The sequence below is a fragment of the Rhagoletis pomonella genome, unplaced genomic scaffold (genome assembly GCF_013731165.1).
Source record: "Rhagoletis pomonella isolate Grant_MI unplaced genomic scaffold, Rhpom_1.0 Rhpom_scaffold_00011, whole genome shotgun sequence".
Lineage (NCBI taxonomy): Eukaryota > Metazoa > Arthropoda > Insecta > Diptera > Tephritidae > Rhagoletis > Rhagoletis pomonella.
Window position 1 is genome coordinate 6,377,348 of NW_023458565.1, and position 15,886 is coordinate 6,393,233.

Here is a 15,886-nt window from a genome sequence, read left to right on the forward strand (position 1 = left end):
TTTTTCGCTGTTTTGCCATACGTTTCCGTCAAATGCATTGGCGTATAAAGCGACATGTAAAACAGGTAAGTGTACCCATTCAAAAAAAAAAAAAAATGTATGTACAAGGTAAATTACATATACATTAGACAATGACTGATCATCAATTGTTGAGGCCGAACCGAAACGAACTGAATTTTGGCGAATTTTTTCAATGTACCTCAAAAGCCGAATCAACATTGTTTTTTGACAAAACCGAAACGAAATCTCATCAAACTTTTGTTGGTGGATTTAAATGCCAGTGCTCGGGCATGCGTTCATCTGACTATATTCTGCATACGGCTTGCAGGCCATCAGCTCCAGCAGCTACATCGACTCCATCGTCATCGAGTGCGGGCTCGGCTTCGTTTTGTCCACTACTTTCAATGCCGCTGCCTTTCTCAATCGGGTGGAAAAGTGTTGCCTCCATAATTTAAGTACATACATTCTGGACATCGTCACTAGGTCGTCATGGTTGTTCTTACAGGATTTCACCCTGGTCTTGAAACCTTTTAAGTCAACTAACCCTCTGATAAAATTTTCGGGTGTTTTTGTTGTCGGCCAGCATTTCAAGTTCTTCGCACTCAAGTATTTCGGCCTCTCTCTTCTTATTGCGGAAAATACGTCTCGCTTTCCCCTTGAGTTGCTTATAGCGTACTTTCGACAGAAAACTTAACTAAACCTCTTTAGTTTAATACCCATATTGTATGTGTTCATTTATTTTATCAATTTAGTTGAATACAATTTTTCAAACAAGTGGCAACACGTTTCATAAAAAGTGTTGACAGCAATTTTACCCTTTAGCCTGATACCCATTTTGCAATATTTACAGTAGAATCTCTAAAAAGTTAACCGAAATGTCCCAAGGGTAATTAACTTTTTCGAATTGTTAACTTTTCTAAGCGGGTTTCAAAATTTAAAAAATATAATAATAAACATAGAGTGTTTAAGAAATAAAACTAATAATAATATTGCATTATTTACTTTCTTATCAATTTACTTAAAGTACAATTTCCTACAGTTGGCAACTCTTTAATATTTTTTTTTCTATATTTTAAGATAGACCTCTAGCAATACATGCATTAAAGTGTTTTCGTCTCCACCAAAAAATGTCGCCCTTTGATTGCCCCTTTCTATTTTCGTGTTCGATTCTAAAATAAATTTTACTAGAGTTCACTCTTTGATGCCAAACGGCGAAAGGCAAAAATTAGAGCTTTGTTGTGCACAAAAGCGTGAACAGTGCAGATGCTTTGGCTGTGAAATTTCAAACAGTTCAGCCACAGGGCGGTCTCAGATATTCGTTGCGCTTCGCCTGCGCTGTTGCTTTAACTGCCGAACGATGTACGAACAGCACAGCACCACAACACAGTTTTCTCGCTCTTTGCATTTCAGTCAGGGTTTTATCTGTGCGTTTGTGCTAAACTAAAAGTGCGAAATGTTGCTATATGTTTGTTGTAAAAAACTGTGTATGTCACATTTTCGGACTTTCACTCAAATGCACATAGTTTTGCCTTTAAGAGTGAACTCTTAAAATGTCACACTCTTGTAAGACAAAAAAGGCACATGCACTGCCCTTTGAAGCCTTGTGAGGTCAGATGGTTGCCCTTAAAATCAGATGGTTGCCTAAAACAACAATATTATGAAATTATAGACAAGAGCAAGAAGGTAAAAACATGCACTTTTACAGGGTTTAGTGTAAAATCAAACACCTTTTGCACCCTGGAAGGGTCACATTTTTCGGAAGGTACAAAATTACCATTATTTTTCGACAGATGAGCGTAAAATATACAGACAGATAAAAAATTCTAAAAATTGTTGATTGGGCTTCTGTTGCTCTCATAAAGACCCCCTTATTAATTTGTCTTTAATATCTATAATGTACAGACATTTGTACATATAGATAAATACCATTTGATACATAGTACATAAGCATTTTGTTTCTTGCAATTCGTAGCATATGGGGGAAGAATTCTGGCGGGATGTGCGTTACGATTTTATGGCTCTAGTCGATGTGCTGAATCTCTACGATGATGGATTGTCAACACTGATACTTGTGTCATGCTGCAATAATCTATACTTTATATGTGTGCAAATATTTCACAGTTTCAAGTAAGTTGCATTTTTACTACATACTTCATATTTATAATACATATTGGGTTGAGTAAGATAAATGAATGTACGCCGGCACCAGAATGGTTGCAATAAGCAAACGGAATTCGCTGTGTGATATTAAGTTGTAAAAGAGTGATGAAGGAGTTCCTGTTTTTTTTTATTAACAACTTTCTTCAAGCTATTCAAAAGGAAATAAACAAAATCCTTCCGAAGTAAACTTACTTACTGGAGTGTGGACAGACTTAGCTCACTTATGAGCTAAGCACTACGATTGATACATCTTTGGGCAATCGAAGTGGGGCTTAGTATCAACTTAGAATCTAATACTCTTCACCAGGAAATACAAGATTCCGAAATGGTCCAAGCCCAATCTGGATGGGATATCTTTTCTGGTGAAGCAAAGCACCAACTATCGCGGAATAATACTCGATAGTAAGCTGTTGTGGCGCCTCAGTGTGGAGGAGAGGGCGAAGAAGGCCTCTATGCATGCAAAAAGATGTTGGGCAGCACCTGGGACTTGTCGCCTTCTCCTTCTCACTGGATCTTCACGGTGATAGTGAGGCCGATACTGTTCCATGGGGTATTGGTTTGGTGGACAGCACTGGAGAAGAACACCTTTCTTACGAGTATGGAAAGTGAATATAGGCTATCAATGATCGGCATGACAAGGCACTTAGGACTACGCCAACGTCGGGACTCGACACCTTGTTGCATCTCTTGCCGGCGGACCTATCGACAAAGAATATAGCGTCAAAAACTGCCGTCATTGCCCATAAGGAGGGCAGCGTAACTACTGAACTGCACTCCCTCGAAGCGAATAAACGGAAACTCGATCTGTCCATGATCCGGCAGGCGCAGTAGGCGCGGAACAAAACGCAAGGTGTGCAGGGTTATGTGCCGAGCATATGACCTCACGAAGTTTCTTCTTAAATTTAGGTAGACTTTACGAAGATTTATATTGATTTAATTGGCAGTGGAAACGATTATGGCTTATTTTATAAATTTCAATACAATGCCGGTGAAAAGACATGACTAAATAGGTCATCGATGTCATTCAAATAAACGACGAGCAAACCACACTGATGACCAGCAAGCGACCGAAAATGATAACAATCGTATTGATATGTCCGAATTAAATTCAAGAGTGACTGAAAATTAACGTCCAGTGGATACATGAATAAAGCAAAGAAAATCATATAAGTGCTCTGATTTTCATATTTCCCATTTTATTAGACAATACAAAACAATACAACACAACACGACATAACATGTCATTCTTAAATTTTATCTTACTCTTTTTTGTCTCTACCTTTGTCTATGCCGATTTTTAATCTCTTCATTTTTATATTTATCACTTCTTCAGATCTTTATCTGTATTGTTTTCTTTATTTAAGTATTTAAATTTACCTTCCTCTTTGTCTTTATGTGTAGGTTTCTTTACTTTTATTTTAATCTCTGCGTTTATCCCTATCTTATTCTACATACTCAACTTTATCTTCTTCCTTGGTTGAGTCTAACAGCCAGTTTCACCAAATTATTTAAGTGAAAATTACTTCAATTTGGGAATTTGTGGTTTCACCGATCAATTTTAATTTTGATTTAAGTGACCTATGCTCTTCACTTAAACATAAATTAAATCAGAATAACCACACTCAGAGGTGTTACACGTTTAATCACCTGATCATTGTGTATCTGCTGCTTACTTGTATACCAGCCTTGCTTTTATAACACAGCGTGCCAAAGCTTTCAAAAGCTCTCAGTACAAATGAAAACTTTCGCTGGCCTAGTCTGTTTTACAACCACTTTTTACTCACTTAAATAAATAGTTTATTGAAACTGGAAATTATTCAAATGAGAATAAATACAAAATTAAATTTCAGTTAATTTCCACTTAAATAGTTTGGTGAAACTGGCTGTTATTCCTAAACTGCTGCTTAGCACGTTTCTATGATTCAGTATGAATATTAAAGCGTACATTTAGGAGGCATTTCTGGCCCAACCATGTACATGTACATATGGCGTTGGTTTTGGTGTTACTTTTGAATTGATTTTTTCGCTTTAACTTGAAATTTTAAAAATTGCCTGGACATCAGCATCAAAATACCTTTCTAATTATATCTAATTGTTTATACCTTAGAAGTACAGTTTAGTCGTAAAAGGGATGTAAAGGAAACATGATTGCCTATTTATGTATATATAAGATTAGGACTCTCCAACCGTTTCGCATAAGCTAATTACAATGAGGGGAAAATCTCAAGTTGACATAAAAAAACCCCCAGACATGCATCTGTATACCGTTATTCGAAACCATGCCATAATGTTACGTATACGCCGTGTCGGAGATGGCTGCACTTGTAAATAACCGTACATGGCGTATGAGTAACCTTTTCCATATTAAAATTTGATTTTTTTTCATTGGCAAAATTTAAATGAAAAAATCTTAAGAAAATGACCTGATCTAGGAAAACGGTATCCAGATCCGTAATCTCCGACGTAAAATTAAGTTTACGTATCTGGGTGTTTGTTTTTTGTCATTTTAGCGTTAGGTACAGTGTTATGAGTTCCACTTAATAATATAATAATATTTACTTATGCATGTATTCTTTCATGATTTTACCCATATGCGACTATAGCACTCGAGAAAACTTTATGAAAGAAATTTACTTTTGGTTCTCATTACTATTCGTATTGGTGCGCATTTCAACAATGATGTTGTCGGCTGGCGCCGTACATAGCGAAGCTAATCAAATAATGTCGACCATGTATGAGATACCAACGAAATTCTGGAACCTTGAAGTGAGTACATAACTAGTACTATACCTACATACATACTATATACATACATCTCCACATACATATACAAGTAAATGGATAAATTCCCAGATATGCATCAAACTTATCCTTTGAGTTTGTGGAATTTTATTTGTTTAACCAATTGCCTTTCAATTTCGTTTTTTTTATTTGTTTGCTATGTTAACCTCTGTTGAAGAAACTTCAACTAAAATCGTTTCGCATCTCTTTTATTTATTTATAAATTTATTGCTCATATTTGCATAGCTCAAACGTTTAAATGAAATCATCATACACGATTTGATTGCCTTTAGTGGTAAAAGTTTTTTCTTTTTGACGCGTCGCCTCATATTTGCGGTAAGTTTGTCATCATTATTGCTTAAGTATAGTCATAAATGTTTTTAAATATAAGTACGAGTATGTATATGAGTAGGTACGAGTACGTATACTAGTGTTTTGCTATTTTTTTGACTCTTTTTTTAAGAAGCCTGTGGAGCCAAACTGTGCTTAAGTATAAAGTAAGTTTTTTCACAACCAGAGACTTTGAATAAAGATTTTTGGATTTTGAAAGCAAAAGGTCAGTGACAAATTTATCGTAACGAGTTTTCAAAGACACAATTAGAAACCTTTCTCTTTGTGTAATATATTTTGCTCATGGCTTTTAAAACTAAATATTACTATTCTATTAAAAAGCTAAGTCTTCGTGTAATTTTTTGAGCAGGTTCAGGTTGTTGTCTTTATACTCCGGAATTTTTTGTGCTTTATTGGATTCGTATTTAATTTCTTGGTTTTTTCTCGGCTTCATTTGGGATTTTTATTGGGGCCTTGGGTTTTTGCGGAACTATTTCCAATTCTTTCGGGCTCATTCGGGATTTTTCGGAACTCGACGGGATTTTTTGCGATTATTTTCTTGATTTTTTACGAATTCCTTGTTTGTTTGGGTCTTTTAACGGGACCTTCGGTATATTTCCGAAATTTTTCCACAATTTTCGTGTTTTATTTTGCGATTTTTTCGGTATTCTCTCAGGACTTTTAATGGATGTTTTTGGGTTTCTCGGAACCTTGTCGAATGCTTCGTTTTTTATTTTGATTTTTGAAGTTTTATATAGAAAATTTCGGATCTTTGGAAACAATTCGTGATTTTTCGGTTGGCTGCAGATCCTGAAAGCTTTTTCAAGAGTTCCGAAATTTTCGTGGGATTTCTTCAGTAGAAGTCAGATTTTGTTTTTATGAAAATTATCGAAATTCTTTTTTTTAATTTTTTCGGGATTTTTAGGGAAGATGTTGTTTTTTCGGCACCTCCTCTCGGGTCGTGGTTTTTCGGAACTTTGCCGAAATCCTCATGACTGCGTTTTGAAGTTTTTCTTTGATTGTTTTGGGCTTTTGGGACCTTTTGGAATTTTTCGGTAGCTTAAGGCCCTGAGGAAATTTTTCATTCGGTACCATTTAGAAGTTTTGAAACCGTTTCGTATTTTTAGTGTTAGGTATGTATATGTTTTGTTATTTTTTCGGAAATTCGCGAGAGCTTTATGATCCAAAAGCGCATGCATACAATAAAAATGTAAAAATTGCGGATTATTCTTGGCTCACCGCAGACTTTTATGCATATAAAAAACACTTAACCCTAGTGTACACCCACTGTACTCGTATATACATACATGTGTACATAAGTAAGTATACTATTCAATGAAACAGTTAGAAAAAGGCTGAAATTGAGATTTAATTTTATTAATAAGCTTGAAGCATTTACGGCCTTAGTTTTACAGTCTCGATGGGAGGTATTTATTGTTTCCTATCAAAGTTTTGAGTAATTTTATAAAAATGCTGGGCTCAATTTATATTATTACATTACATATAATATTTTTAAGCTTTTATTTTAATTAAATAATTTTCGTTTCTTTTGTAAATAATCTTAAAATCTCAATTTCCATCCTGGGCTGCTTCATGTGAATAGTATTTATTATTACATATTTTATGTATACATATATATATGTATGTATATAACAAGAATGAACTAACATAATATATATACATATATATAAATATATCCTTGCACTCATCAGATGGCTGGCACTATTATCGTGTATGAATTGGTGCTAATCGATCAGGTGGAGGATAAGGATGTGGTTACAGATTATTGTACATCGCGCAATGTCTAAGGATATATGTAAAAATACGAGGAAAACTAGTTAATAGCATGTAAAGGGAAGAATGAGAAACCCCAATAAATAATAAGTAAATTATAAAATTTCAATACGAAAAATTTGCAATCACAAATTGTACCTTTATTTGTTAGTTAATTTAAAGTAAATGTATGACTTATTATAAATACATACTTACATACTTAAGTATAAATACATGTATAACATAAAAAAATGCATTTAAATGTATTTTAATGGCTTCAGAGAATTTAAGGTAGGTATATAATTCCTTGTTACGTAGTCTCTTTACAATAACTGGTTTCTGTTTGTATTAAATTCTGTACTGTCTTAAATTCCAGCTCGATATTCAGTATAAAAATTTGCATAAACTTGAGTTCATTGGCCACGGAGTCTCTCTTCCGCTGCAAATGCCATTTCGAATTTGCGCTCCTTTACGTGGCAGCTGTTGTAGATGTCGCAAGGCCCTATGCTTTTCCTGCTTTCTTGCCATTCCATAGCATTTCTTGGATGGCGGTGTTGTCAGCCTTGGTCTTCAGGAGGTCATAAACCAGTCGGGCAGAGCCAGCTTCCCCATCAAAGGTCCGGATATTCCAGGCGCATACCCTAGAATCATAGTCCTTTACACGTTTGCCATGGTCGTTATAAAAGAAGGGAGTGCCATCCGAAGAATTGTTGTAGTCTTCATTGGGAGGCGTTTTAACGTGGAGGAACTCAAACCCAGCGCAGGCGAGGTTTTTCGCCTTCTCATTTTGCCTCTCTCCCAAATGGTTGTTTGGTTGCTAACCAGAAGATACGTGGATATAAATCTCCGGACGTTGTGAACTGCGATTGAATCGTACGTAAAAGTACCCTTCTGGCCATTTCCTGGAGGAAGATTTCCTCATGCACCGAACCAAACTCCAAAGGACATATCCTTGCGCCAAATGATGTACTAGAAAATTGGTATTATGATCAGTGTTGCCAGGTTGACGATTTGGTCGTCATTTTGAAGACGTTTTACGAAACTTCGAAAAAATAACACAATTTAGGTGTAATATTTTTTCAATATTTTTGTATTCGTATATTTTGAGGGATCAATAATACAATCATACAAAATACATGATTTTCGACAGCCAAAAACTTGTTTGTTGGTACAAGTTCACTGTGCCAAACTAAAAAAAGGGTGCGTTTTGACTCTGAAATTGTACCTAAAAAACGCCAAACCTCAAAAAGAAGCAAAAACCTGCACCTAATTCTTCAACTTGGAATATAAAATAGATCATACTAAAAAACAAACTAACTTCCGGGGGCGAATCCTGTCGAATCCACCCAACTTTTATTCTACATGCTAAAACAATTTATCACAAAGGGCATTCTGTACCACGACTAAGCACTAAAACCTATTCGCACAGGCCCAAAACATATTTTTTTTTGTTTTATTTAGCACATACACAATAATTCCAATTAAACCACTAATCCAAATAGACAGTTAGAAAATTAAATTTTTTTTGTAAACAAACTTTGTCCTGCAAATATGCGCGAAAATAATTAATACACTTGCTGAAACATATGCTTAGTTTGAACGCCCACAGCTGGGCAAAAATTGGAACAAAACAAAACAAAAAAACATCAAATCTGTTGGGTTGTTAGTTGTAAAAAAAAACAAAGAAATTTGGCGGGATTCGAAGATTTAAAATTTCACTAAAACGCCGCCAAATTGGTAATTTCTACGGCTGTACGGTGTTAAGTGTGGCTACCACTGTACGGTGTGAAAGTGTTTTTAAAATCAGGCCCAGACGTCACAGCTGAGAACCCGATGAAAATGCAATACGATGGCTGATTTAGTACGCTAGGTGGCGCAGGATTTGAGATATTTGAAAAATAAGATTTGCTTCATATTTAGATTGCACACATATTACTTCCGTGGAAAGAAAGAGCTTAAAAAAAAAATTGCCCGAAAGGTGGAGCGGGGGTCGAAATATTTCGAAACCTTGTATTTGTGGTCAAATTTCGTATATATTTTTAATACATATTACCTAAATAAAAAGGAATAACTGCATAAAAAATTATGCCAATAGGTGGCGCGGGGGGTCGAACTATTCGAAAAACCCGCATTTATGGTCCAATTTGGTTCATATTTAGAAAGGTTGCTTAAAATTGTTTTCACTATCAACCCATTTGCTCGTGGAGCCAGAAATTTAGCCGGCACTTTACTACTTAACTACTAACTTAATCATTCATGACAAAGTTGCACATTTGATGAATAAATATCGTAACATTGGCCAATAAAAAATTGAGAGTCTCCAAAACTACATTTAAGAGCACCATCAGAATAGTGCATACTCGCACTAAGGCAATTTTAATTGGAGTATTTCTTAGCGACACTGTGTAACAAAATGTGATGAATAAAACCAGACGCGAACGCAGTATGAATATTTTGAAAGAAAAATAGCTCTAGAATGATTACTTGCCGTTTTGTCCCCGAACGGCATACTTTTTATTTTACAGTGTTTTGTTTAGTCTCTAGTTGATGTTATTTGAAAAATCTCTTAAAAGCTACATTTAACATTCTTCTTGTATTTCAGTAGGTAAAGTCTAATTTAATGGCGCATATTTTTAGGCAACATTTTAATCCTACTGTTTCGCGAACGTGTGGGTCATTCTGACCCTCGTTTGGTTCAAATAAAATAATGGAAATATGTGCCCTTAAATTTTACTGTAGTTCCTTAAAGACAGGATTTATGGTAAATGAAGTTTTTTAAAACATTCTTAAAATAATTCAGATCAACTTAGCAACAAATTAGGAGAACTTCTTTACACTCTAAAAAATGTGACATTGAGGCACAGAACAGTAGGGGTCCAATATTCTAGAGCTTTTCCTCTCTTATAATTGCCATACCTCATTACTGTCTTTTTTTGTTGGCTGTCGCACAGTGTTATTTGTAGTCATGACACTTGACGCCTTAATTAACATTAAAGCCATGAAACCAATTAAAATGGTTTCATTTGTTCACATTTGAGCTCTTACCAGCACCACGGTCATTGTGCTTTTACTATTGAAATTTAAATAATTGAAAAATGGCCAGCAACGGAATTTGTATAGTAGGCACAGAATGTTGCTCATACGATATGTTGCACGAGGAGTTTATGTTGCTAGAAAGTAAGCATGTATATTTGTTTGTATGTATGTTTATGCGTATGCTGCTAAAGAATTCACTTGTTTTGCTCAGGTATTGTTTGTCATCTTGTTTGCGTGTTGATTAGCTACTATAATGTGTTCGTCAGTATTGCAGTCTCGACTCTCGTTGCTACAGTACATTCATATTGTTATTTATGCTTTTGTGTGACTTGCGCCACCACAGGCTTCTGGAAATAAATATGTATTCTACATATACATATATTAAAAATTACTTAGAGTTGAGTTTTATGAATAAATGTATATTAATTAGATTGCCCAGTGAAATTTTGCTTGCATGCATATAGCAATTTCGCTTGCGCATTTATTATTTACCATTGCATTGGTTTGTTGATTTGTTTTACCTGTTCTGTTGAGTTATGTAGCTTTGTGCCTTTCGCAATTTAAACATCCATAGCTTTTATGGAATTTGTATTGTTAACATTAATAAGTTGAGTTTCTTTAGTATCGTTTGAGTCAAAGTCACGAAAAAAGAGCAGCCGTGTTTGTAGTTATGACTGGCTGACCAGTACGGGAGTCAGTGTTTCAGAGCGTACTTGAAGAGTTTCAGAAAAGAAGAATACAACTAAGTTTAAATTCACAAATTTCTGCTAAACTTGTCGGTATTCACTCCCAGTCATAAAATTAGCACACCCTTTTTTATCCTCAGTGTTTCCTCAGTTTTCCTTTTGGTTTGTTTAATATTCATATTTTGTTTATAAAAATGTAGCATATTCTACGCGAAATTCCGATTTTTTAAATCTTAATAAAAACTTAAAAAAATTTGAAAAACATGTGGTCTGCTATCCCAATGACCTGCAGTTCATAAGTTAATAATATTTTTAGAAAAATTTCAGGTATGTAGTTTTGTAGCCCATACAGTTTTAGTATAATAAAGTGCGAGTTCCCAAGTGGCTAAAAAATACCGTTGAGTGTCATGCATTTTCTTCCATACAAAGTATATTGGAAAAATTGTTTATATGGAAGAAAATGCGTAGCACCGTAAACAATTTTCAAAAATCAACGGTATTTTGTAGCCATTCGAAACTTGCACATAAGAATACTAAAATAAACTGTTACAATATGAGTATAAATCGAAATGTTTTTGAATATGCAATATTTTTTAACCACATAAGAGTAAAAGGGTTGCCACCTGTTTCAAAAATCAAATTCTGTTTAACCTTGACAGTTGAAAAATATTTATAGATATGTATCATAATTTGGGTGTTAAACGAAAGAGATTTTAAAAAGTTCTAGTGTGAAAATATTATGGAGAAGGTTGCCATCTGTTTCAAAAGTCGAATTTAGTTAAATTATAAAGAAGTTATATGAAGTATTAAAATTTGGATACCAAAAATGTAAGAAATCATCGAATATTCAGAAAATTTTGCATGTAGTTTAAGAGAGTTGCCACCGGTTTTAAAAGTTAATTGAAATTGTTAATAAGTTTAATGAATTATTAAAAGCTGGATATCAATCGAAATGGGGTTTATAAAGGTTTAGTTTTTGAACTATATTTAAAAGGGTTGCCTCATATTTGAAATTTCAAATTCAATTTATGAACTAAATTATTAATTGAGATTTCTACCCTAATATCAGGCGAAAGAGGTTTAAGAAGATTTAAGTTTAAAAATGCTTTCGAAATTGGTTGCCATCAGTTTGAATAGTGAAACTTAGTTAACTTATACACAAGATATTTATACACAAGTTCTTTACTTTCATATAAAAACAGGGGATGCTTTCCAGCATTTTCGAAACAGCATAAGTTCAAGTACCCCATAAAAAAAAAAATTCTAAAAATCCGCTTAAAAATCCAGTGAGGCAATATTAAGCAAAAAAAAAAAACAATTTATTTCTGCACCTTAACTCTTATTATTCCATGTTAAACTGAACATTAATGAAATAAATAAAATTTTGTCTGTATTTAAAAAAAGAAAGAAAATACCGCAATAAATACATGAATTATGAAAGAGTACAAATACAAATTATTTATCAGAAGTATTGTCTCTTACATACTGAAAAAAGTAATAAAAGCTCTCAAAAAAGCAAAATCGCTATAGCGAAAAAATGCTTTGAAAAACCGCTTAAATTCAAATCCGCATAAAAAAAAACACACTATCTAACATTTTAGTAATATATAATACGCGAAGGTATTTTTTGTATGGTCACCAAACCGTTTCTTTGAATTTCAAAAATAACATGCAAAAATAAAAAATTGCCATGTATGTAGATGTGAAAGAAAGTTTTATTTCTTGAAGTTAGAACTTTGTTTTATCCAAAAAGGGTGATATATGTAGATGAAATTTGGTACACAGATCGTTCATAGCTTTGACTAGAATTTGGAATGCCTTTCAGGTTTTCGAAGGGGGTTGCCTGTTTAAATATTGAATACGAGTAATAGAGGCAGAAAAAATGTCGCTCCAGCTGCTCACTACTCACTCACTAGCTGGGATCCACACACAACTTTTTTTTTATAATTTTTGATGTTGCGCGGGACAAGGATGGGATTCTACAGAGTGATAGCAAGCACTTCACTTTATTTGACCACTACAATACTTTTTTGCAATTATTTTAATAAATATACATTAGACTGCATCACCAAAAAAAAGTTGCGGTTTTTCGCCGGGATTATAAAATTTATTATATTCTAAGATGTCCAGCAAAATATTTCGGAAAAATATTAAGATTTAAGCGAGCTGGACCGATTTGAAAATACCTCCAAAAATGAAGTTTTTCATGAATTAAAATAGTTTTCTTAAAGGACTTTTTGAAAAAAGTCCCCTCAGATGACAAATTAGATTAAGCTTAAAAAATCTGCATAAACATATTTAAAAATCTTAAGAATGAGATTTTTGATGCTGTTTTTTTACTTTTTCAAAGATTGATTTACGAAAACCATGATCAACAGGGCCAAAAATGTTCTGATTTTAACTTATGGGATCTCAGTAGAAAGGTATTTTCACACTGTTTTTATTTCTGGCCAAGAAACGTCATTCGTGTGCCATATTTTTTCTTCGAGTACCAACACATCTTAATTCAACTTTGAATGACGTTCGCTCATCCTATCTTTCTCTTCCATACTTTGAATGAGTTTATTAGCAAAGAAATAAAAAGGGTGAGAAAATACCTTTCCAATGACACCTCTCAGGTCTAAATCGGAAGAGTTTAGGTTCATTTATTCAAGTTTTTCTTATACCAATCTTTGAAAAAAGTTAAAAAACAGCATCAAAAATCTCATCATTACGATTCCGTTAAAATTTTTTTAAATATTTTTATGTAAATATTTTAAGCTTAAACCGTTTTGTCATTTGAGGGGATTTTTTCAAAAAAAATCTTTAAGAAACTATTTTTATCCATAAAAAACTCCATTTTTGGAGGTATTTTCAAATCGGTCCAGCTCGCTTAAATCTTAATATCTTTTCGAAATATTTTGGTGGACGTCTTAAAATATAATAAATTTTATAATTCCAGTGGAAAAATAGTAACGATTATTTTTTGAATGGGGAGTGATGCAGTCTAATAAACATATGTACATACATACAAATATATTTTTGAGTAAACTTATGGCATTAAAATAGAAATACCCTAATATTCGTGGACTTTATGCAGTGGCAAATAAAAATTTACGACTTGGCGTAAAATGAGTAGTGCACATTTCACTAGCAATTAAAACTAATAGAAATTTATTTTCATTATTATTATATCAGCGGAATAGCTTGATTGCGCTTTCGTATTCACTCGCGCATACTTGCAGAAATAAGTTACCCTCCTACCCATTGTAAGGAAGTTGGAAGCGGAAGAAGGAAATGTTGGTATTCACACATACAACTAAGTATTAAAATTGTGCCAATTGCTGAAGTGGCTTCGGCTAAATTGTATATTATATCTTGGTGGAGAGATTGTGCGGGAGTTGAAGAATACGCCACAGCAGTAACTCATGACATATGGATTAATCGTGACGACTGTGAGACCGGAGAGCCTTATGACGGTTATTCTTTTGGGCCGCGTCGATGCCTGCCAACTCAGAAAGAAATTATGTGCCATGGCACTGTTGGGATGAGAAAGAATAGGAAACGATCCGACACTTCCTATATGACAATGCCCTGTAATCCAGACATGGCGTCTCAAGCCTTTGGGATCACTCATTCCCAATGGTTTTGGTGGAGAAAGTGGAAGTGAAAATATCAGAGCTCCGCAGATTCATCAGGCAAAGTAAATGGTTTAACAGACACTATACTGACAATATGGAATAACTTCGCTAAGAAGGCACTCATGGAGGGCATTCGCAATTAGTAATTCCGCCTCCGAGTGGAAGTACGCGTCATTCGTACGTGCCTTCCTAAGCTAACCTAACTTTTTATATGTATATATTAGACTGTTCCAAAAAACCGAAGTGGTTCGTTTTTAACGCACACCCCCTCATTTTATTGGTTTTATCTTAAAAACTATCCGAATAAAATTGTATGCCTTATTAAATTTATCAGAATAAGTGTGCGTGTTTTGTTATTTTACTCATTTTACCTCTGTATGAGACGGTATATGCTATACTCCCCACAGTATAAGGACATAATATTAAGTAAGTCTTGGTTTTTTGTTTTTTACCAGGCAGTGAGGATTTTTTTTCACAGGACCATAAATTACAATATTTCCAAAAGTTTACACAATATATGGATATATGCATATGAATTGAAAGAAGAATTCTAAACAAGATTAATTATAAATTTGATTTCAATTATCCTTTTGGAACATGTTAAAATTATCCTTTAAAACATGTTACTCTTCAAGATTTTTAATTTGGAATGCATTTTGAAGAACTTTGTTTTCATTTAAATCCATATATTCACAGGATAAGGATATTAAAGTATAAAAATTTCAAAGCATGTTTTTAAAATTGTTTTTATTAATACTTTCAAATTTGCTCCTTAATCAACCCAAGAGGACATATGTATCAAACAATAAAACATATTTATTTATTTATTTATTAAGCAAAGTATTGAATACAACCCTTAATGGCTAAAATAAAGGAGTACAAGCAGCTAAGGCCATCGACTCTCTATTTTTAAAAGTTACGTATGAGAATATATATAAAATACATTAATTAAGAAGGTACTTGTTGTTACAAAATTAAACAAAAAATTCCAATTCATTTTATATACTTATATTGCATTCCTTGATGAAATTATATATACTAGATATGTTACTTAAAGAAATAGATTTTAAAATAGTAGCTGGGTTGACAGTGCCAAAATGTTTAAGCCTTAATCTCTCCAAAATTGAACATTCATTGAGGAAGTGTTCCACCGACGCTAAACTGGAGCAAAATGGACAGGAAGCAGGAGAACCTCCGGTTAGTAAATGCTGGTGCGTGATGTTTGTGTGGCCAATCCTCAAGCGATTAAAGACTGTAGATTGGTGACGGGTGATACTACTAGGGTATACTACTTTGATACGATCGGGGTTGATGCTTGTGTAATTGTGCTTGAAACTACGCCACTCTGTGGCCCTTATTGAATTTATATGGTGCTGTATGTGTTTCTTTAGGTCCTTCTTATCTAAAGACACAAATTGAAAAGTTGGTGCTGCTTCGAAATAGTGCGCAGTAAGGTCAGTAAACTCATTTCCAGTTATTCCGGAATGACCAGGCACCCAG

The 15,886-nt window shown here is 33.9% G+C and overlaps 1 protein-coding gene across 1 annotated transcript in view; it reads left to right on the forward strand.

Annotated features, from left to right (window-relative positions):
* The window catches only part of LOC118747126, a 73,156-nt gene that overhangs the window by 25,294 nt on the left and 31,976 nt on the right, over positions 1-15,886 (forward strand). The window contains exons 9-12 of the mRNA XM_036481116.1: positions 1,569-1,683; positions 1,973-2,127; positions 4,764-4,926; positions 5,188-5,277. Of these exons, the coding sequence (XP_036337009.1) occupies positions 1,569-1,683; positions 1,973-2,127; positions 4,764-4,926; positions 5,188-5,277 (523 nt within the window). The remainder of the gene's footprint in view (positions 1-1,568; positions 1,684-1,972; positions 2,128-4,763; positions 4,927-5,187; positions 5,278-15,886) is intronic.